Genomic DNA, 22,504 nt, shown 5'->3' on the forward strand with positions numbered 1-22,504 from the left:
TGCATACTCTACATCTGACCAACAAAGCCTTTTAATGCATGTTTGTCGGTTACAAAACTGTCTTTGTTCCATACAAGTTTGTTATTGACATTTGATTCCTAGTTATTTCCTGGAATTTTTAATTAAATGATCATTACAGCATATGTATTTTTGGCAATATGGTTACATGAACTGAATTTAATATAATCACTTTTTTGGACAAATGAGCAAATTAATTGCAGAGCATTTGTACTGTAAGTATATTTGCACATCCCAACGGTTTGCGTATAATCAAAACAAAAAAAGCACATACAGTATCCCTGAAAATCTCACTATCTGACGTGTTCATACTCCTCAGATGTGATGTTGTCAGTTAGCTTGTGTCATCTTTATATATACATATATACATATAAAAGAAAAGGAACGTGCATGCTCCATAGTGCAGATCAATGGTATATTTAAAAGGTAATAGTAAAATAGATGTAGGTACACTAACAAACAATTCATTCTTTGAAGCTTATTGGTAAATGATTACCAGACTCAGTGCAGAACAAGGTTGTATAGTGCAGAATCCTCCTGGAAACTCTACAGATTGTTGTAGAAGCCACTGGGGTGAAATATGGAGGAGGGCACCAGAAGGCCACGCCATGAACCAGTCATAAGGTGGTGATTAACCTCCCAGAGACCTCTGCTCTGATGGTGCATTGGAATCTCCGCACCGACAGACAAACAAGAGTCAGTAGACAGCTTCTTACCATGCTTCAGAGTTTCCTGGAAGGATCTAGCTGTCACTGGCTCAAAAAAGTCTCCTCTCAATACCAGTAGTGGGAGACGCTTAAAGAGTCAAATTACATAGGTGTGCAACGTTTGAAAACAATCCAATGCATTTCGTCACAATTCTGTGACTTCCTCAGTATTTACATACTTACATTTTGGTGACCATAGGAGTGAGGCATGTTTGCATCTTATTCTACAAAAAAATGTCTCTGTTACTTGCTCTTCTTTGTGGACTTGATATTGACAGTGACAGGAAGTTAGAGTTATTGTGATAAGGCATAAGGAAAAAATACTAAATAGGACTGGTGTAATACGGTGGTGGTGGTGGTTGATGTATGTTGTGAATACACGAATTGAAGCTATGCACTTTACACAAATATTCCTATTATGCTCCTTCTTTCTGATGCTTGGTAGACATCGTTTGTGGAAAATAGAAAAGTACTAAAGTTTTTAACCAGATCAGTTTAGAAATCAAGTGGCCATGGTAGAAATGGGCCCAATACTTTGTTACTCTGTACTTGGAGATCACACATTTATGTAAAGTAAATGTAAAGTATGGTTGATGAATTCTGTAATCCTCATTTGAAAAAGAAAGTGAACTATTGACCTGACAATTTAAGTCACAATCATGGCACACACACACACACACACACACTTTACCCGCTACCTCCAAAAGTGCTCACGCACTGCTGAACGGTACTGGGGGAAATTACGCTCTAAAGCCGATTTCTTCCATTATGAATTCATACTCTCCTCCTAGAACACTGCACGTTCTCTTGCCAAGCAAATGTACTTTTCTTCCCTCATACAGCTCTATCTTCTTGCCCTCAAAGCTTGTTTGTCACCTTTAACTCCCTTCTCTGCCCAACTATAATTATCTGTACCTCCTTCCACCATCACATATAATTTCATGGCCCAAGACCTACTGTAGCCAACCTACTAAACGGAGAAGATTGAGTCCATCAGACCTGAAATGTCTTCATGTCATGCTCCACTTCCAACACCTATCTTCCTTCACACACCTAAATCCACCCTCAGTTCATTTTCCCCTTTGACTAAAGAGGTCTCCATACTCCTAACATCATCTAGCCCTATAGCTTTCCCCCATGATCCTATTCCCTTACATCTCCTCCTCTCCCTCTCTGGCACACTAAGTCCCACCCTACCTTACCACTCTAATCTCTAACACAATCCCATCTTCCTTCAAACATGCACTCATCACATCCATCCTAAAGAAACCTTCTCTAGATCCAACCTCCTCTCTAACTATTGCCCTCTCTTTCTTCTCCCCTTTGCCTCTAAGCTATTTGAGCAACTTGTATTCACTTTATATCCTCCAAGTCACTGGTTGACTCTTTGCAAACTGGATTTCATACTCTACAATCCCCTGAGAAAGCACTAACAAAAGTGTTGAACTCCCAGCTAAATCTAAAGGTCACTTCTCCTTAATAATTCTGCATCTCTCCTCTGATCTTCTCACTATACACCTGTGAGGATCGGCGCTCTGACTAGGCGCAGACATAGCGCGGCCACAGGCACTCAAGGGGTTAATTCAATCCATTATCCCACAGCTGCTATCGATGCTCACTCCATTCAGCCTCCCCATTGGCTCTCTGAGCTTTATATGCTTAGTTAGCCCCCTGGCAAATTGACTGAGCATAAACTTGTTTTCATTTGTGTGCTTACCTCCAGCTTCCTGTTGCCTTGTCTTGTCTTGTTTCACTCCTTGTATTTGACCCCAGCTTGCACCCAGACTCCTGACTTCTCTGACCCCTGGACCACCGCTACGGACTTGACTATTCTACTGTCCTACTCTCGCTACCCCTGGACCCGGCACTGCATCAACGACTATCCGATCTCTCCACTCCTTGACCATGGCAAGTACCTCGACCAATCTGACCTCTCGTACCCTAACCCGGCTACATGACTGCCACTCGGCACTCCGGACGTGTCTGCTCGGTTGTTGGTTGGTGGCTATCAATATCCCCACCTCAGCCTCGTGGACCCGCCTTGTTTGTGGTGAGCACTTCGTGACAACACCTCTTCTCTTGGTAAACTAATACAATCTTTTGAATTTCAGTATCATGTCTATGCCAGACACCCAAATGTACCTCTCCCCCTCTCACCAACTGTCTCTCTGCAATCTCCTCCTGGTTGTCCCAAATATTGCAAAGATATGCCCTTTCCTCACTCCTGATGCAATTAAAATCCTAATCCACTAATCTTGTCCCACCTTGACTACTGCAACCTTCTTCTCCCCCTCCCCCACCCCCATCCCCTCCCCCCCTCTGGGAGATCTGAAGTGTCATGGTGCTTGTTACCTGCAGCCCCACTCGGCAGGAGAGAGAAAGTTTTCATTTTTTCTATACAGACTAAGGACTTGACGGTTTGATTCACTTTTTTGCTAAGCAGTATTTATGCTCTTGCTGGATCTGAACTATATATATTGAGCTTGAACTTTTTTCTATTGATTTGGACATTACCATTATTTGTGGGTTTTGCTTAGATGGTTGAGGACGCAGGGTCTAGGGAAGTACCTTGTGGTCCATCTGGACCTGAGGGTACGGGCCTGAAGGCGGGGTCTTCACCCCAAAACATAGCCCCCCTAATTACCCTCCTCCCCATTATTGTTTTCCCCACACCCCACCTACCTTCTCTCCCATTGTGTTTTGTCTTTGCCTCCCCCTGTGTTTTTCCCCCACACCAATTACAACTAGGGTTTATCTTTGAATTACCCGCTTGCGTGACAAGTGTATATATATCTATTGCTTGCATCATTACATTTTTCTATTTGGCATATTCCCTAATAGTCAGTGAGTGCTGGAACACCAGTTTGTGTTTTGCGATTTCTCGAAGGGGAATTTGGGTCCTCCTTGTTCCTTTGGCAGTCTGCAGACATTCTTTGTATTACTATTTTTTAATGCTGTCTATCATTTTTTTGTTCTTTGTTACCTGTGAGGGTTCAGGAGAGAAGAGCGTCCGCGATGGTAAGGGGAAACAGGACAGGCTTTTGGTTATCCTCAGGCTGACATTCTGGTTCTGGTGCAACGCCTCTAGTCATAGCAGGCTCCAGGGTTACTGGAGACAGTCCCCACCATGACAGTCTTCTCTTGCATACCCCTACCAAATACGCCTACCCAATGGACTGTAGGCTCAGGCAGGGGTATATACAACAGGATCATTAATTGTAGACTCCACTGCAGGTGTTATTAAAGCGAAGGCATAGGGTTTTAGGATAGGTCTCAGACCTCTGGATGGTACCGGCCTTCTCGCAGTCTTGAGTCCTTGCACACTGTTCAGATCTTTGGCTGCAGTCAGCCCAAGGCAGGGCTGAAGGGCACGTCTATATCCCTGGATGGAGGGACTAGAACTGCATTTCTCTACCACAGGAGGGGGAGACCTGGACTGACTATAATTTAGAATACTTCCTCTATAAGGCACAGAGGGGGAGTGCACAAGGTCTGCACAATGATTGGCTACACACAGATTCAGTTCACCTCCACGCCTGTCACTCAGAGAGGCAGCATGAGGAGGGGGTAAACCCCACAGGATAGCCTGCCACTGTCTGTAGCTACTAGGACTTACGTGACTTGGGGCAGAAAGTATAGCCTGGACCAGCCATGGCTACAGCTGTATATCAATGAACACCTCCTATGTTCTGCCCATGGCATCCGCCCTGCTCCCTGCCTTATTAAGCACGTTCTATAGTGCCGTGTGCACGCTACGCTGTGCGCACGCGCGGAATTTCAGTTCAGCCTTTCTATAGAAGGGCCGCGCGCGCGCAAGAAAGGGAGAGGGGAGCCGACAGACAGCAGCAAAGATGAAGAAATTCATCTTTTCGCGCCGCTACCTGCGCTCAAATCTATGTATATGTGTGTATGTATGTATGCATGTATGCGTGGATGTGTGTTTGTATGGATGTGTGTGTGTGTGTTGGTCAAGGATTGTAAAACAAAAAAAAATATTTATTAAACTTTTTTTTCTTTAAAAAAATCTATCTTGGACTTACTTTTACTCACACAACCCATGCACACACATATACTCACACATACACACACACATACACACACACATATATACACACACATATACACTAACCTGCAGCTCCCGGCTCTATATACATGAAAAGCATGCGGCACGTGCACGCGCGTTCGGATAGGAATGCGTGGCCACAGGGCCGCATGCTGTATAGAACAGCCCTTACATCATACTATACTTCATACCTTACATACTATTAATAATATTAAAATTTAACAACTTTAATTTCCGGCGAGATATGCGCACAGAGAGGCGGCTCTCTCTCTCTGCAGCAGAATCAACTCGCCGGGTGAGCCCTTTTCAGACGGCCGATTCTCTCGGCGCTGGCTACTCGCCATTTGTTGAAATGTTGCTATCACTGGTATTCACTGGTATTATTTCTGCATACCGTAATAGCAACACTGTCAAAAATGGCAATTTAAAAACCCTGGCAATTTTTTCTATCGAGCTTTAGTGCATGAGGCCCCAAACCGGAGATTTTTTTGGTGAAGTTTTTGTTTTTGACAGGGGATTTAAGCACGGGGTGTCCGAAGCTGAACCGGAGCAAATAAAAAATGTGTTATTTTTGCACTATAAATAATATAATTTTTTGGGAGGTAATACCACATTTTTTAAATAATGCAGCAAAGGCAAAACAAAGAGCTTTCATAGCTAAGTGCTTACTGCTTATCCCCCAGCGATTCGAATCAACATCAAAGTAAGATAAAGTGATTCCGCTATTGCCATACAGAGATGTCCCTGTTGTCACCATTTATGATTACTTATTAACATGGTTGAGCAATGCACAAAATTTGTGTTCCATTTGAACAATTATTTTAATTTTCAGGTTCACAGTGAACATTTTACTGGATCAAAGTGAATATCCAGGATTTAAGTACTTTCCTCTGAATGGAATGGCTGAGTAGGCACTTATTTTTAGAGAGTAAAAAAGTTAAAGACATGTTGATGCATGCTTCAAATCACTCAAAGTTGGTGAGCTAGGCGTAGCCAATATACAGTAAACTAGGAAAACGCTATATTTGATACCATGTTTTGGGATAAACGATTAAACCTAATAGGACAAAGATTCATAACATGGAATGAAACGCCATACATTTCTAGATTTTGTCATCAAATTGTCCAAGAATTGTCCACAAAAAAAAAAGATCACGTCAGGCGAATTTAATTCTCATACTATTGTGTGGTATTATACAAGCTTATAAATAATCTTAGTTTCCACTGACAGTCGAGGCACCGGTAACTAAGTTGTCCAGAAAGGCGGCTATTGTCTGTCACAACGATCAAGCGCTGTCTTGAAGTTGAAAAAGAAAAACAGTTATACTGACATCGTGGAAAACCAATAAAAAACCTATTGCGCAGTGAATAATTATCACTGCCACCTAGATGTTAAAGTAAACCTACAGGTTGTTTTACAGTGTTGTTTGTTACCGTGGTTACCAATTTATTTTCATTTAAAATATTTCATTTTTCTGAAATAGATTTAGCAAATTGTCTGAAAATGTAATACAAGTGTCTAAATAATACAGCTAATGTTTTGTATCAAGAAACGAGTCGATGAGATGTACCGTTTCATTTTTTTCATCCCTTGAAAAAAACAAAAAATGAATTCCAAGATGGGAGCTGCACCGATTGGGTTGAAACTTCTGGCTAATCTGAGAATGGCAGAAACGTACCCTCAAAATTTCATCAGAATCGATCAAGGCGTTTGGCCTCTGGAGAGAGAACACGAACAAAAACACAGAGAAACAAAAACACACACCCAACGTGACCACAAAGGCTGTAGTTGATGTCTTCACTCACTCGTTCATCCAATCATTATTTGAAATGTATCTAACAATTCTAAAAATAGTGGACGCAGCCTTACTCTTATTTCCTCAAACAGCAATACCCCTCAAAAGAAATACACAGGTAACAATAACCTTATTGATAGGGAAATTGATTTCAGCTGAAACAGTATGTCAAATATGAATTTACCTTTGCAATAATGTCCACCGTCTCAATGTAGCTTCGACACTTCTTTATACCAGAGTTAGCCAAAAAGTCTTCCACTAGCCTGATCCCAATGTTGTAGCCCCTTTAAATGGCAAAGCAGAATGTTTTGTTACAAATACAAACAATAAGCCCTTGTAAATACCAATTGTGTGAAAAAAAAGATATTTGGCAGAGGAATTTACTAACATTAAGTCATCAGGCTATTCATTGCATAGAGGGGTGTGTTACTTGTTGTAGACATACTAGTGTTACGAATGAAATGTACAAATGATTTAGTGAATAAATGAACATCACACTAATGGCTAGATGTTCCTGAGTGGGCGTGTTTTAGAAATCCCCTACCTATTCCCTACACTGTCCACAACTGGTTAGAAACCCTCGACCCTATCTTCCTCCACTTCATTTATTCCTGTTGTGTAGGTCACCTAGTCACGTACAGACCATTGTTGAAGCTTGAGAACCAGTAGTACAAACGCTATGCAGTGGTAGAGGAGCCGGCAAAGCATTGCTTTTTGAACGCATTACACACACCTACGGAAGCTAGAGGGTTAACTATGTTTCGTAGCGGGAGTTTTACCCAGTTTTGTCATGCCTACCACCACCTCTCTCATGATGGTAAGACAGAGAGCTTTGCGATTGTTTTATGGAAACGCTATTAAGGCCCTGTTTATTACAAAAGCCCTGTGAACATTTTAGCGCTTGCTTATCTTGGTAACGCCCACAAGCCTGTCTTTTTTGGTCTAATTGAAATACCCATCGCTTACCCCCGCCCACCCTCCCAGCACTGAGTGCCGCTAACTTGGTGATGAGGAAAGACAGCAGACACAGGTTACATTGTTAAAATCACGTCTGGACACTGCAGTATAAAAAAGAAGCAATCGGCATCTGTTTGTGAATATGCGCATGTTTTTATAGGTTAATAAATACCCCCATAATCTCAACTTTGTTTTAGTCATTCTTTGGTCACGCTCTTCAAAAATATAATGATTTGTATAGAGGCCATTAAAATACAGAGCTAGAAGTGCCAGTTTTGCTTTACTTTCTAAGGAACTACCTGATCTATGTGATCACAAGCAAGCGGCAATCTACTGTTGTATATTTTAAAATAAAGATACTCAACATATTAGAGACTCATTCATCGTCACTCTTACAGCACTACATACACTGACTGAGCTATCAAACATTTACCCATGTGCTGCCAGAGTATACAGTGGGTGCAATTTGGTATAATAGGGGTCATTCATTAAACTGCGATAGTGCCGATTGGAGCATTTTTGCATGGAATTTGCCATGGAAGTCAACAGGGGTTTCCATGTATTAGCCCAGCCATGTTTTACTCTGTGCCCAGGACATACTTGAAAACGAGAGGTAACTCTCAATGTATTACTTCCTGGTAAAATATTTTATAAATAAATAAATAAGCCCAGACCGACACTATCGCAGTTTAATGAATAACTCCCAATGTTTTCTACACCCATCTTACTACCGAAGTGGTTTATTAAACTCACCTGCAAACACTTTGACCTATATTTACTAAGCAATGGAATGTAATCGGGTACTTTCTGGCACCATTCACTTCAATGGGCTGTAAAATGTCTTCTGCAGCTAGAAGATGTCTTAGCCAATATCACCATTTTGTTTTGTTTTTTACATACAAAGGCCCATATTTTCTCTTTGCTTTGCAACCCACTGCCAAATATTTTGTATATATTTATATAAGAAGATTATCTACAAATTAACAATTTCTGAAACAAATTCTCCTTTGTTAATGAAATAGTTAGTTGCCTAAACAGAGGTCCCACAAACAAAGTACTTGCCCTTTCACTTCCCCCCATTTTCTTGCAACCTGTATAAAAATTAAGCCTTCTTATGATGATTTGTATCCACTTAAATCTGAAAGGTATTGTTATTGCTACCAGAACCAGGTCGATAAAAATTGTTTCCATACTACTTGCTCAGAAACCACCTGGACATTCTGCTATATAAAGCAGTGTGGAATATGACTAACTCTTCCAATGGCAAAGCTTCTTGTCCTTACTCAAGACTCAAAAACACATTGGGGACCTATGAATATTTTTGGTGGTCAGCCCTAATTACATCAAATGTCTTCCACTCACCAATATGAAACCCTTACTTTGACAAATGGCTCATCGCTGGTTATCACTGTGAGGTTGAAGGTATCTGTGGTGGGCATTACACACAAATTAACCATTCCTCCCATGCTTGTCTCTTGCTCTCTAACCAAGTCTACCCCATCTTTACCCCACATGTCTACCTCAGCTTCACACCTGCATTTTACTTGCCACTTATTTATCAGTCTCTCTTCCTCCTTTTTCTTCACCAAGTCTCTAAATTACATGGTTTGGTTGAAAATCAATAATTTCATGGAGGCATTTCAATAAGTTAAAGACATTGATCACTTTACCAGTTTACCATAAAAATGACATCAAAAATCACATCAAATCCATAGCCCTTAGTATAATTCTGTCTTAAGAAATAGTAAAATTACTCCAACTTAATTTTGATTTTAAATGGAACCCGAACCATATTAAATATTTAGGCGTCAAAATAACCAAGGATTACTGTATAATGTATGCTAGAAATGTTAAACCTTCCTTCAATCAGTTAACAAAAGACCTGGCCATCTGGAACCCACATATAATCTCTTGGTTTGGGAAAAAAAACAAATATTAAAATTAATGTTCTACCTAGATTTCTCTATCTTTTTCAAACCCTCCCGGTCAAGATCTGCCAGAAAGATCTAGACAATGTACAAAAGAAAATATTGAAATTTGTTTGTCAAAATAGACGCCCCAGAGTCCGCAAAGATATTCTCTACAAGCCCAAGTTCGAAATATTAAAACATTCAGAACGTTGTGATGTATACTATGTTAAAACTGATCTATAATATATTGTATATGTACAAATGCGGTACCCTCCCTTCCTCCCCTACTCTCCCCTGTGATTTCACCCAATTATTTGTATCAATGTACCCCACTCCTTTTTCTTTTGTGTATCACACCCCATAACCCTTCAAAAACAATTAATTAAAATGTAAGCAATAAAAAAAAAGAAATGATCACATCAGCGAACAATAATGTATCCTACTTACTGTACCATGCATTGACATGCCTAATGCAACCGTTGTATCTACAATGCAGCTACATCACCTTTTCTTCCAGGAGAGCAACATCACAGTCACTTTGCCAGGGAAAAAGCATCTAATAATAGACAATTCTCTCATAAGTAAATGGCCATTTGCTTAAAAAGGAACGGCCTATTTTAGATGCTATAACAGATATGTAGCTTAATACACAAACAATGTATTGTAAATGTGGAATCATATTTACGTTGGACAGAGATTCCCTAATTCCAAAGACCCACTGTTATTTGCTCATATCCCGGTATTGTGCAATGTATCTATTTCAATTAGCCTGTTTGAAATTATCATCAAAAATGGCATACATAGTTGGTGTTAATAATAATAATAATAATAATAATAATAATAATAATAATAATATTGTAATAATAATAATAATAATAAGTGAATACTTTGTAGTTAATTAATCAAGCGCCGGTAAGGGTCAGGGTAAGGGTCAGCGAACCCGATCCAGTGTTAATCCCCATTCAACTAATCTTATTATCAATATACAATGAGTATGTTCATTTTTAAGAGTCTTAATAAGTAATGCAAATACTCATTCAAAAAAATCTAAGTAAAATAAAACTTAAATTATTCATTCAAAAGGCAAAAAATGATGTTGGGAAAGCAGTACTTATAAGACTATTAAAGCTTGCAAAGGGATTAGTACCCAAAACTGTTAGTAGAAATGCATCTAAAGCAAAATATGATGCATACAAAAATATGTCATCACCATTTCACAGTATTAACATGTTTCATGTCTTATGTTTTATTAGCATCGTCTAAAATAAATGCCATTTTTATGACACCACCTCAGCAACTTGAAGGCTTTACGTAATGTGCTGCTGATCTGACCTGCTTTAATGCATCTCCTTTGAATATTATTGCTACAAAATAGGCTGCTGTCTACTCCTAAAACCTTATGCAGAATACATTGGTTCACTCATTTTGATATTATCAGAAGGTCCTCCAAACACTAACTCCTACCAATGCCCACTAGTAGTGTATCTAGATTATTCCTGAGCCAATCAAATAGATTCCATTCCTGCGTTTTCCATGAAATTCATAATTGCAATAAAGAAGACGTTCTGCGTTGGCACAGAACACTACTGTATGTTTACTAGCAGGGATCGACCAATTATGCAAAACGCTACTCGCCAGACAAGAAAGGGACTCGCCCCGTAAAAAAAGTTGTTTTTTTAATGGCAATGTACAATGGCAAAAACATGACTAAAGGTACTCTGCCTCTCTCACCCCCTTCCTTCTCCTCTTCCTCTCTCACCCCCTCCTCTCCTTCTCAACCCCCTCTTTCTCTTTCTCACCCTCTCCTCCACCTCCTCTCACCTATCTGGCTTTGGTGGAGCAGGGTTGCAGAGGAGGAGGACAGAGGGCGGCAGTAGGAGAAGAGGACAGAGTAGGAGGACGTCAGGCGGCAGTGGGAGAAAAGGATGGAGAACGGCAGGGGAGGAGTAGGGCGCCAGAGAAGGAAAATGGCGGGTGGCGGAGGCAGAAGAGGACTGAGGATCATGGGAGTGGAGCAGGGCAGCAGAGGAGGAAGAGAGCCAGGAGAAGAGGACTGAGGACCATGTGAGTGGAGTGGCACAGGAGAACGGCCGGGGAGGAGCTGCGCTGTAGAAGCGGCAGGACACCGGAAGTCAGTAAAGACTTCCAGGTCAGACCGCTGGGGTGCGGTCTGCCCCGGCCATCCTCTTGTGCCGACCTGCTCCGCTCACATGGTCCGCAGTGCTCTTCTCCTGCCACCCGCTGACTTCCTCTTCTGCTGCCCTGCTCAGCTCCCGTGGTCTATTATTAATGTTAACGAAAACAGCAACTTGCCAGCTGGTAATATCAACTTGCCACGACCTTATTTGTCGAGTCCTGCTTATTAACTTACATATTAGTAGCTGAAAATTTCAGTTTTGAATAAAAACAGATTTTGTCTGCAACAATATTTGATGACTAAATTGTACTGCAGAACTTAATGGTTGTGGACTACAAATGTCTTTCTATGTTACTCATATCTGAAGCAAATACTTTGTAGAACCTTACGCTCAGGGCTGCTGACAGGGGGGAGAGCCAGAACAAGTGTTCCTCTGTGTGCTGCAGGACCCCAACTCTCCTAAGCTGCGGGACCCTCTCTCGCTGAACTCACTCCCTTTCCTCCCCGGTGCACCTGGCCAGCACCAGAGGTCAGGCCCAACTTCCACATCCGGCCATGGGGCCCCAGCTCCCCTCTGTTGTGGAGCCCTTCATCAGCGGAGTCCCACCCAAAAACAATTATTGGGGGGGAGCCAAGTGTTAGAGAAGACTGAGTGAGAGAGGGGTGAGTGTATGAGAGAGTGCTAATAAGGACTGAGTGAGTGTGAAAAAGGGCTGAGTGAGTGAGAGAGGGCGGAGTGAATAAGAGGGCACATGAGAGGACGCTGAGTGAGAGGAACTGAGTGAATGAGTGAGAGGGTGCTAAATGAGTGAGAGAGGGCTGAGTGAGTGAGGTGGGTCTCAGTAAGTGTGAGAGGGCTGAGATAGAGAGGGGGGGGGCTGTGAGAGGGAGAGGGGAAAGAGAAGGGAGTGTGTATGATGAAGAGAGAGGGGACTCTCAGGTTTGGCAACAGGGAGGGCCCAGGTGGAGACTCTAGTCATGGGCCCCGAGAAAGCTGGAGGCCCTGCTTAAGGTTAAGTCCACAGTGGGCGCACATGCACGCCGGAGCGCATGCTCTTCGCCCGAGCGATCTGTGGACTTTCGATTACTCGGGATGGGGAGGCGTGGCAGGGGCGTGGCCATGACATCACATGGCTGGTTCGCCTTCATTGGCTGAATCGCTGCTGTGACGTGGCCATCGCTCGGCCGCCGCACCAAAAGACACATTTTTTGTCTTTTGAAAATGTCGCACCATTGCGCTTGATCATGCGCGCGCACACGTGGACTGTGGCCAGCCACATAGTGGGCCATCTCTTGTCCGTGCAGCCCATGCTGTCGCGCTCATGGTCGCAATCACTGTGGACGAGGCCTAAGTTTACCAATAGATACCTACAATTGAGAAATATAAACATTCTAACAGATTTAAGTGGCTAACTAACTAACAGAACAGAGGAAATATGTTTTGCAGTACTGCTCAAAAGTTGTATGCACAGTTCTGTCAAATTTAAGAACAGTATCTAATATCTTCCGCATTGTTAGACGCCAGATTAAGCCACCTTAAACTTGTTGATTTGAAGGAAAATGTATACAGAGCAGCACACAATTTGATACATCTCATTATGATCTGTGTGTCATGTTAGTCTTCCTTAACTTCTCCTTTAGACACTCCCCACATTGTAAATTGGTGCACATGGGACAAAAACTGGAGCAAAGTCCTTGATATATATAATCCCTATACTCACACAGATTTTTAACTCTTCCCTCTACTCTGGTACCTTTCCATCCTCCATCAAGCAAGCAACCGTTATACCATTACTCAAAAACAGCAAGCTTGACCCTACCTGTCCTTCTAACTATCGACCTTTCTCCCTCCTGCCTTTTGCCTCCAAACTCCTTGAACGTCTTGTTTTCTCTCGCTTGCTCCACTTTCTCAACACCCATTCTCTCCTAGACCCTCTACAATCTGGCTTCCGCACTGCTCACTCTACTGAAACAGCCCTCACTAAAATAACCGACGACCTGCATGCTGCCAAAGACAGAGGTCATTATACTCTGCTCATATTACTCGACCTCTCTGCAGCATTTGACACTGTGGACCACCCTCTTCTCCCACACATTCTCCATACTCTTGGTATTCGTGACAAAGCTCTATCCTGGATCTCCTCTTACCTCTCCCATCGTACTTTCAGTGTCTCTTTTGCTAACACCTCATCCTCCTCTATTGATCTCTCTGTGGGGGTACCCCAGGGCTCTGTCCTGGGACCCCTTCTCTTTTCTATTTACACACTCTTTCTAGGTGACCTAATCACATCTTTTGGGTTTAAATATCACCTCTATGCTGACGACACACAAATTTACCTTTCAACCCCTGACCTTACACCTGCTATACAGACCAACGTTTCTGAATGTCTCTCTGGATTATCATCCTGGATGGCCATCCGCCGACTGAAACTTAACATGGCAAAAACAGAGCTCCTTATACTTCCTCCCAAACCTGGCCCTACTACCTCATTCCACATTACTGTTGGAAATACGATCATTCACCCAGTAGCCCAAGCATGCTGCCAAAGAGTCACACTCGATTCCTCTCTCACATTCTTCTCTCACATTCAAAACGTTTCTAAAACTTGTCGCTTTTTCCTCCGCAATATCACAAAGATACGCCCTTTCCTCTGTTGCTCGACTGCTAAAACTCTGACTCAGGCCCTCATTCTCTCCCGTCTCGATTACTGCAAACTCCTGCTGTCCGGCCTCCCTGCCTCTCACCTGTCTCCTCTACAATCTATCCTAAATGCTGCTGCCAGAATCACTCTACTCTTTACTAAATCTGTCTCCGCGTCTCCCCTCCTGAAATCCCTCACCTGGCTTCCGATCAAATCCCGCATCTCACACGCCATTCTTCTCCTCACTTTTAAAGCTTTACACTCTTCTGCCCCTCTTTACATCTTAGCCCTAATTTATCGCTATGCACCATCCCGACTCTTGCGTTCTTCTCAAGGATGTCTTCTTTCTACCCCCTTTGTAGCTAAAGCCCTCTCCCGGCGTAAACCTTTCTCACTGACTGCCCCGCACCTCTGGAATGCCCTTCCCCTCCCCCTTGATGTTATAGCTAATCGGAAACCTAAGATAAGACTGTCAATTTGAACTTTATATGTTGATTGCTATTTGTTTGCTATTTGTTCAGCTGTTTGGTGTGTATCACTTTATTATTGATTGTGGGGGGTATATATACTCTTGTCTTTGGAATTATGCCTTTTCACTTGAGAAAGACCTACTAAGGTCGAAACGGTTGTTGTGCATGGCGCAATAAATTTGAACTTTTGCAAAATACGTGGAGCGCTGGATCCTTCCTTTTCATACTTCCCCTCAATAGCACCCTCTCTATCCACCTTTAAGACCCACCTTAAGACACATTTGCTTAAAGAAGCATATGAATAGCACTGTGGATAATCCTGGACACATGATACATAAAGCTTGGCCCCCTGCAGACGCACTTACTAGAATTCCCTCCTACTGTCTCTATATGTTCCCCTACCTACCAATTAGACTGAAAGCTACTCGGAGCAGGGACTCCTCTTCCTTAATGTTACTTTTATGTTCGAAGCACTTATTCCCATGACCTGTTATTTATATTATTTGTTATTTATATGATTACAACATGTATCACTACTGTGAAGCGCTACGTACCTTTAAGGCGCTATATAAATGAAGACATACAATACAATATTGACTAAGAGATGCAAGATGAACATTTTTTTTTTTGCTCCAAAATAACCCCGCAGGTGGTTTCCAGAACTAATGCATTTTAAGTCACCGTCATCCGCAACAGTTCTTCCCCAAAACACTTGTAACACAAAAGTGGGAATAAAAGTGTACAGCAGGGAAAAACATTCAAATCTTGTGGAAAGCGCTGTGTAGTAAATATTGGGCCATGATGTCTGTCAAGCAACAGCTAAGTAACAGGAAAGGGGAGAGCCTACAAATGTATCATCATCTTGCGTGTGGGTAAATGAAGGCTAATTTCAGAATAAACTCACATTGTGTCGAGGTATTTGTTCACATCTTCATCACTTTCATAGTCCTTACATAGCTGCGCCACTAATGCACCATAGGTGAGCACAAAGAGTTCTCTACTCTGGTAACAAAAAAAGAGAGAATAAGCATCGGAAAATTGCACAAACAAAAGATTACTATGAAATAATCACATATCTCAAGTCTTTAGGAGCAAAACAATAAAATGGCCTGTAAATATGACTAATATTTAGGAACATTTTGGCTTAAAACTAATCAAAGAAAACAATGAAATATATTTAAAGAGTAAAAGTTAGAAATGATAAACTTGATATAGTTGGCTACCTTTAAAGATAGCCACTGAGCTGTGTATCAAAGTCTCCTTGGGGCATGAATGGAGTCAAAGGACGGCACCATATTTATTGCCATAAAAAAATCTTATTGCATCTTATGCTATCTTTTTTTTAACAATATATATATCTGATACAGTTCTTGCTCCAGTTTTATTGCTCCAGTTTTGCAGCAGGGAGACTTTAATACATAAGCATAATCATCACTTCTTTTTTAAGTAAAAGCACGCCACTACTTAAGGGAGCAACGCAATACTTTACAGTATTAATTAATACTTTTGTTAAAACAATTCATTTTGTTAGACCGGAAAAGCAAGAAGGATGAGGTAAGTCTTCCACCGTGTAGTGGTAGTCGAGATACACCTGATCTCGGGTGGCAGTGAGTTCCAGACTTCTGAAGCTGCACACAAGAAGGACCGCCCTCCCTTTGCACAGAGAGGCAGACCCCCCATGAGGACCTGAGTTCATAGCCAGTGTCCATCTGCGGTTTTAAACAAGACTGCAGATAGGGACGCCCTTGACCTTGCCAGGTTATAAAGACCAATATGGCCAACGCGGACCGAACACTCAAGTCGCTGAAAGTCAGGGCAGATCTCGCAGGGTAGGAGGAATATGCAGTGTGAGGATTGTGATATAAAGATACTAGTTAAAGTCACTGCTTTTGAATTCCATATAGAGTAAGTAAAATAATTATGTCTCTCCGTACAGTAAATAACAAGGAAACACTATTCTGTGTATGTTGCCACTGCTGGGTGAATAGAACTGTTAACCGTTTTTTAATCTTGAATGATGCACAGAATTGAGGATATTGAGGGTAAGGGAAACAAGTGCAAATATTTACTAGTGAATAAATACCTAAATTAAAAGGTCATACAATGTGATAAGTGAATACAAATACATATACAGAAAGCGCTCAATAATAAACATAATGAATGTGCATGACATCTGTTAGGCCTCGGCCAAGGTTCCTGCTGGCGTGCGGAGATGCGCTGCGGCTCAGGGAAAGCGGGTGCTTTCCCTGGCCTTAGACAGTGCGCCGTCCGGGGGCGTGTCGGCGGCCGGGCCAGTGACGTCACGGAGCTGGTTCGCACTCATTGGGCGAACCGCACACGTGACCGACCCTGCGCTCCGGCGAGCGCTAAAATGTAAAATTCTGCTAAGACCTACGCTTCCGCGCGCTTGCGGAAGCGTAGGCGAGCCCCTACTAAAGCCGCTCTCATTGCGGCTGTAGGGGCTCACAGGTAAGTACAAGTGCGCCTCAGCACGGCGCGCTGACCATGCCCGAGGCCGTAGAGGTGCAGCTCTAATTCTGAATGATGTTTTCAGGCATCAAACAGTACAGATAGAAAAGAAAGTGCAAGACTACCAGGGGAGAAAAAAAAACCACAATCTAATGCAGAAAATCCAAGAAAGGGGACAAATAAGTAAAAAAAAAAATTTTGCAAAAATGAGAGGTATCCCACTCACATGTTGCAATACGATCACAAGCTTTAAGTGATAAATCTCTAGATGGAACTGTTGATCCGTGGCACAATGGATGCAGCAGCAAACACCAAGCTTCCAATTATGGAAAAGAAAGAAAGGCAAAGAGTGCAAAAATGTATGTATTTCCCAGAAGGAAATCAAGTAATGCACTTACAATTAGACAGAAAGTGAGGCGCAGTTAGACTACATAGAGTCAGAGGAAGGAACGCTGAAGCCTCATGGGACCCGTCTCTCAGTCTGCTGAGCTGGTGTATGCGGGCCTGCCCAATCTGATGCCGTCACCGCCACCTAGACATACACACCTGATCTTACCCACGCCTCCCTGCCATCTCTTTCCCTGTAAATGGTGTTAAATGAAAAGGTTAACACTGACTAACCTTAAAACTTGCCCAACAAATCAAGCATCCCTATAGTCTGTACTTATGACTATTGTCCCACAGTAACTTATACCACCTATTATGGCCAAGCACACCCATCTACAGCACTTATTCCCTCACCTGCTGTCTCTATAAGTTTCCCCTCAAACCTCTTAGATTGTAAGCTCTTCAGTGCAGGGATTTCCTTTCCCATTGTCTGATTTTTGCTGCACTTATTGTATTTTTAAAATTCACTGTACTGTATTTTTGTGAAGCGCTGAGTACACTTTTGGTACTATATAAATAAAGACATACAATACAATACAATACTGCAACAGATGGAGTGAAGCAGAGAAGGAGAGTCCATCTGCCAGGGACCAAGGATGTCTTCCTGCATGCGCAGTTGCGATCGTAGCGGCTGCCATCTTGAAATGGTTTAAAAAGCACATAAGAGACTACAATTCCCAGAGTACATTGCGAGAATAGCGCGGCCCCCATCTTGAACTGGCTTCGCATACCCTAAAGCGGGATTACGAGTCCCAGAATCCCATTGATTAGGCCTATATCGTGCTCCTAAGGCCCAGCTAGGCCCTGAGCCACCCCAGCGGAGTGTTGCAGGGAAGACCCCAGATAGGGACTCTTCCCCTTTAATACTATAGTAATACTGCTGCGCTGGTGACAAGACGTCCACGTGGCGACACTGCAGCCTGGGACCAGGCCACAGCACCCTGAGACATTGTGTGAGACCCTCCAGCTGGAGCTCACACTGAGAGGAGGACAGGACCCTTAGGAGAGAGGGGATTTGTGTCGGGGGCCCCACTATGTGGTATCCGCTCCAACTCACCACGCCAAGCAACACCTGGGTACTGGAGTACCCAGGCAGGTACCCAACGTGCACCTACATCCACAGGGGGTAGCGCTACCTCACACTTGCGTGGAATTGCAGGGACAGGACACCAGGGGTTATTGGTTCCACGGCACCCTCAGTACTTTGGGGGAACCATCACATGTTGGGTCACTGTGCTATATGGTGGGTACCGTTTATTGTGTTATTTGTGTTTAGTGTATGTATAGTAAAGCTTAGTTATATACATATGTGTGGTGTATTACTCATTACTGTGTATTGGTTCCTGTGAGCGGTTATCCCGCCAACGCTGGGATCCTTCATAGGTGGAGGCGCTGTACGCAAGGAGAAAGAGCTCACCCCAGGCTCCCAGCGGCAGAGGCTCAGCCTCCTAGTGAGCAGCACATGTAGTTGCCCGCAAAATACAGGCATAGGGAAAGGGGCTACACATAGTGACAGAAATTAAACATATATAAAGCCCCTTTTTACATTGATGCTGGTTTTCTCCATATTTTTAATTTCTCTTTCTTATTTCTTTTATACATTTGTTGGGGCTTTATATATGTTTAATTTATGTTTCTATTTATTAGCCTACTATTAAATTATAGGGTACAGCTACTCCTGTTTATTTATATTTTTTGTGATTTTTAACTTGTCTCTTTTTACCTTTTAGTAATAGTCAGTCACTTGTTGTTTTCTTTAGGTATCATGTGATTGATGTTTAGTCAGCTTGATTGCATTTGTTAGTGTCAGCGCATTATCTGTATTTAGATTGGCCATGACTTGATTGTGATGTTCATACATGGAATACCAGAAGAATTACACCACTATGAAGCCATAACCCTGATGAAGCTCTATATGGAGAGATGGGTGCCATGAGGTTTCAGCGTTCCTTCCTCTGAGTCTATGTAGTCTAACTGCGCCTGACTTTCTGTCTAATTGTAAGTGTATAACTTGATTTCCTTCTGTGAAATACATACATTTTTGCACTATCTTTGCCCTCCTTTGTTTTCCATAATTGGAAGCTTGGTGTTTCCTGCTGCATCCATTGTGCCACGGATCAACAGTTTCATCTAAAGTTATCTCTTAAAGCTCGTGATCGTATTGCAACATGTGAGTGGGATACCTCTCATTTTGCATGTTTTTTTTTTTTTTTTTAACTTATTTGTCCCCTTTTTTTGGATTTTCTGCACTAGATTGTGTTTTTATTTTTTTCTCCCCTGGTATTCTTGCACCTTGTTAATTCTACTATATGAAGCACAGAATGCAGGACCCCCATCTGTCAACAGCAAAATTGTCCAAAAATAAAAGATGAGGCAAAATATCAGGTGAAATATATTACAGATTGTACTATTTTGTTCTCCTTATATTTTATGGATTACGGCAGATTTGCTGCAGGTTATGATACTGTTTAGTGGATAAAAATAGGAGTTCTTCAAAGAAGTAACTATAGTATGGAGACTTTTTGAAACCTCGCAGATCTATTCTTCAGGTGTACAACACAGGTACTAGAACTTCAAAGTACACAAATGAATACACATAGATAAGCAGAATAAATATGAGTCAGTTATATCATCTTTACACATTATAGTCAATGTGGTACGTACAATGTGATGTGCTGAGGCAGAAGATGAAATGGCTGGTAAATGCCAATCCTGCAAGAGAGGTAAAGAAAGACATGAAAATGCTGAGCACAGATATCACAGTTACAATTTGCTAACTTAAATAATCTCTTTTCAACTGCAATATACAACAGTTTTTTTTTTTTTAATATTCATTACTTTGTTTTTAGGATTTGTTCTTCATTTATATGACTTACCCATCCTCGATTTTGGTCCCTTCTTGCCCAACCTTAATTAAACACACTGCTACTGCTAGTGGAATTCATCTATTAATAAATCCTAACAAACTATAACATGAACCTCCCCAGGGACTCGCCAGCTTGTTCTGACCACTGAAACAAAATCACACAGGATACCCATTGCTTGAACTCCAAATCGCCACCGGCCGCTACAATCCTGATGTCACTACAAAATACACCTTCATATAGGGTTGCCATGTTTAAGTTTTTATAATACTTGATGCCGAAATCCAGTTTGAGCATGTGACATCATCATGAGCGATGAATGATTTGCCAATGCTTTGAGATGAATGGTATCTCCTGATTAACCGCAATAGTCTTTGGTTTTTATTATCTCTGCTCTTGGCCGGACGGGGAAAGACGCACACTAAACTAACAAGTAGCGTTGGGAGAAAAAGTAACGTCTATAGGGGTGGATGTCGTGGTATTAGGAGATGATAAGGCAGTGTCCTAACTATATTATTGTAAGAATAAGTTGACTTGACTTCATCTCTCTACCTGGAAGTAGTGCTTTGTTTTCTTATCCTCCAATCTATTGTAAAAGGTAATTATTACACTCATGTAGAAATCTATTACATTTTGATGACTAATTTAATTACAGTCATTTTAAGTTCAGGCATTCCACATGAAGGCACTAAAATACCAGCAACACTGTTGTTTAATTTCTTCCTGATTAAGAAGCAGAGCAGACCCCCCCTGCACTTAACTTAGAGGTTGCCCCCATCTCACTAACTCGTAGGGCACCGAAGAAAGCCAAGAAGAAGTTCACATTATATAGACGAGCAGCAAACTGACAAACAGCCTTGGTCCTAACCACAAAGCCCTCAACATACAGTATCTGGCATAACTGGGTCACCCAGTATCATTAGCACGCTGCCTAGGTGTCACATTTGACTTACTCCCTCACATTCATTTCTCACATTAACAATGTAGTTAAAACCTGTAGTTTTTTTTCTTCTTCAACTTTGATAGGATATGCCCTTTCCACTGTTGCTCTAATGCTCCAATGCTAAAACTCTAACACAATCCCTCGTTCTCTCCGATCTCGACTATTGTAGCCTTCTACAGTCCAGCCTTCCTGCCTCTCTCCTTCAATCTATCCTAAACGCTGCTAGAATCACTTCACTCTCTCCTAAACCTGTCTCAGCGTCTCTCCTGCTGAAATGCCTCTCCTGGTTTCCTATCAAATCCTATATTACACACAAAACTCTCCTCACTTTTAAGACTATACACTCTTCTGCCCCTACTTCTCAGTCCTAATTTCTCGCTATACACCATCCCGACTCTTGCGTTCTGCTCAAGGATGTTTTCTGTCTACCCCTTTTGTATGTAAAGCCCTCTACCACCTAAAACCTCTCTCTCTCTCTCTCTGCCCCACACCTCTGGAATGCCCTTCCCCTCAATATTCGACTAGCACCCTCTCTATCCACCTTTAAGACCCATCTTAAAACACACTTCTTTAAAAAAGCATATGGGTAGCTCCGTGGCTGATACTATACACCTCATACATTCACCTTAGCCCCTTGCAGATGCACGTTTCAGAACACCCGCTATACGTTCTTCCTACTTATCACTTCTATTGTAAGATCTTTGGGGCAGGGATTACTCTTTCTAATGTTACTTTTGTCTCGATTATACCCATTATGTGTTATATTATTATGTCACGTGTATTACTGCTTTGAAGCGCTGTGTACATAGATGGAATTATATAAATAAAAATATACATACATACACACATACGATCATCACACCTAGCTCTCTGTTTTTTTTGCAACCCGTCAACACCTTTTGCACAAGAGAATTTTTTGCAATGCCCCAATCCACCCTCACTCCCATTACGGTAACTACTCCAATCCTTGAAGGACCGAGAATGTGCCTCCCACATACTGTAACAGGGGCAACTAAATATTGAAGCTCTATTGTAGCCAGATCCCACAAACCAGGCAGCATGGTTGCCCATGCAGGCTCGCTCCTTCTGCTCATTTTTTAAAAACTTAAACCGAAACTAAGCCACTTCATTCTCTACCCCA

General features: G+C 42.1%; 1 protein-coding gene across 1 annotated transcript in view; it reads right to left on the bottom strand.

Annotated features, from left to right (window-relative positions):
- TRAPPC3L (trafficking protein particle complex subunit 3L) overlaps positions 1–22,504 on the bottom strand; it is an 85,897-nt gene that overhangs the window by 38,031 nt on the left and 25,362 nt on the right. Inside the window, exons 2-4 of the mRNA XM_075597671.1 lie at positions 20,221–20,268; positions 15,605–15,702; positions 6,769–6,868 (exon numbers count right to left, since the gene is read on the bottom strand). Of these exons, the coding sequence (XP_075453786.1) occupies positions 6,769–6,868; positions 15,605–15,702; positions 20,221–20,268 (246 nt within the window). The remainder of the gene's footprint in view (positions 1–6,768; positions 6,869–15,604; positions 15,703–20,220; positions 20,269–22,504) is intronic.

This window comes from Ascaphus truei, chromosome 4 (assembly GCF_040206685.1).
Source record: "Ascaphus truei isolate aAscTru1 chromosome 4, aAscTru1.hap1, whole genome shotgun sequence".
NCBI classification, from domain to species: domain Eukaryota; kingdom Metazoa; phylum Chordata; class Amphibia; order Anura; family Ascaphidae; genus Ascaphus; species Ascaphus truei.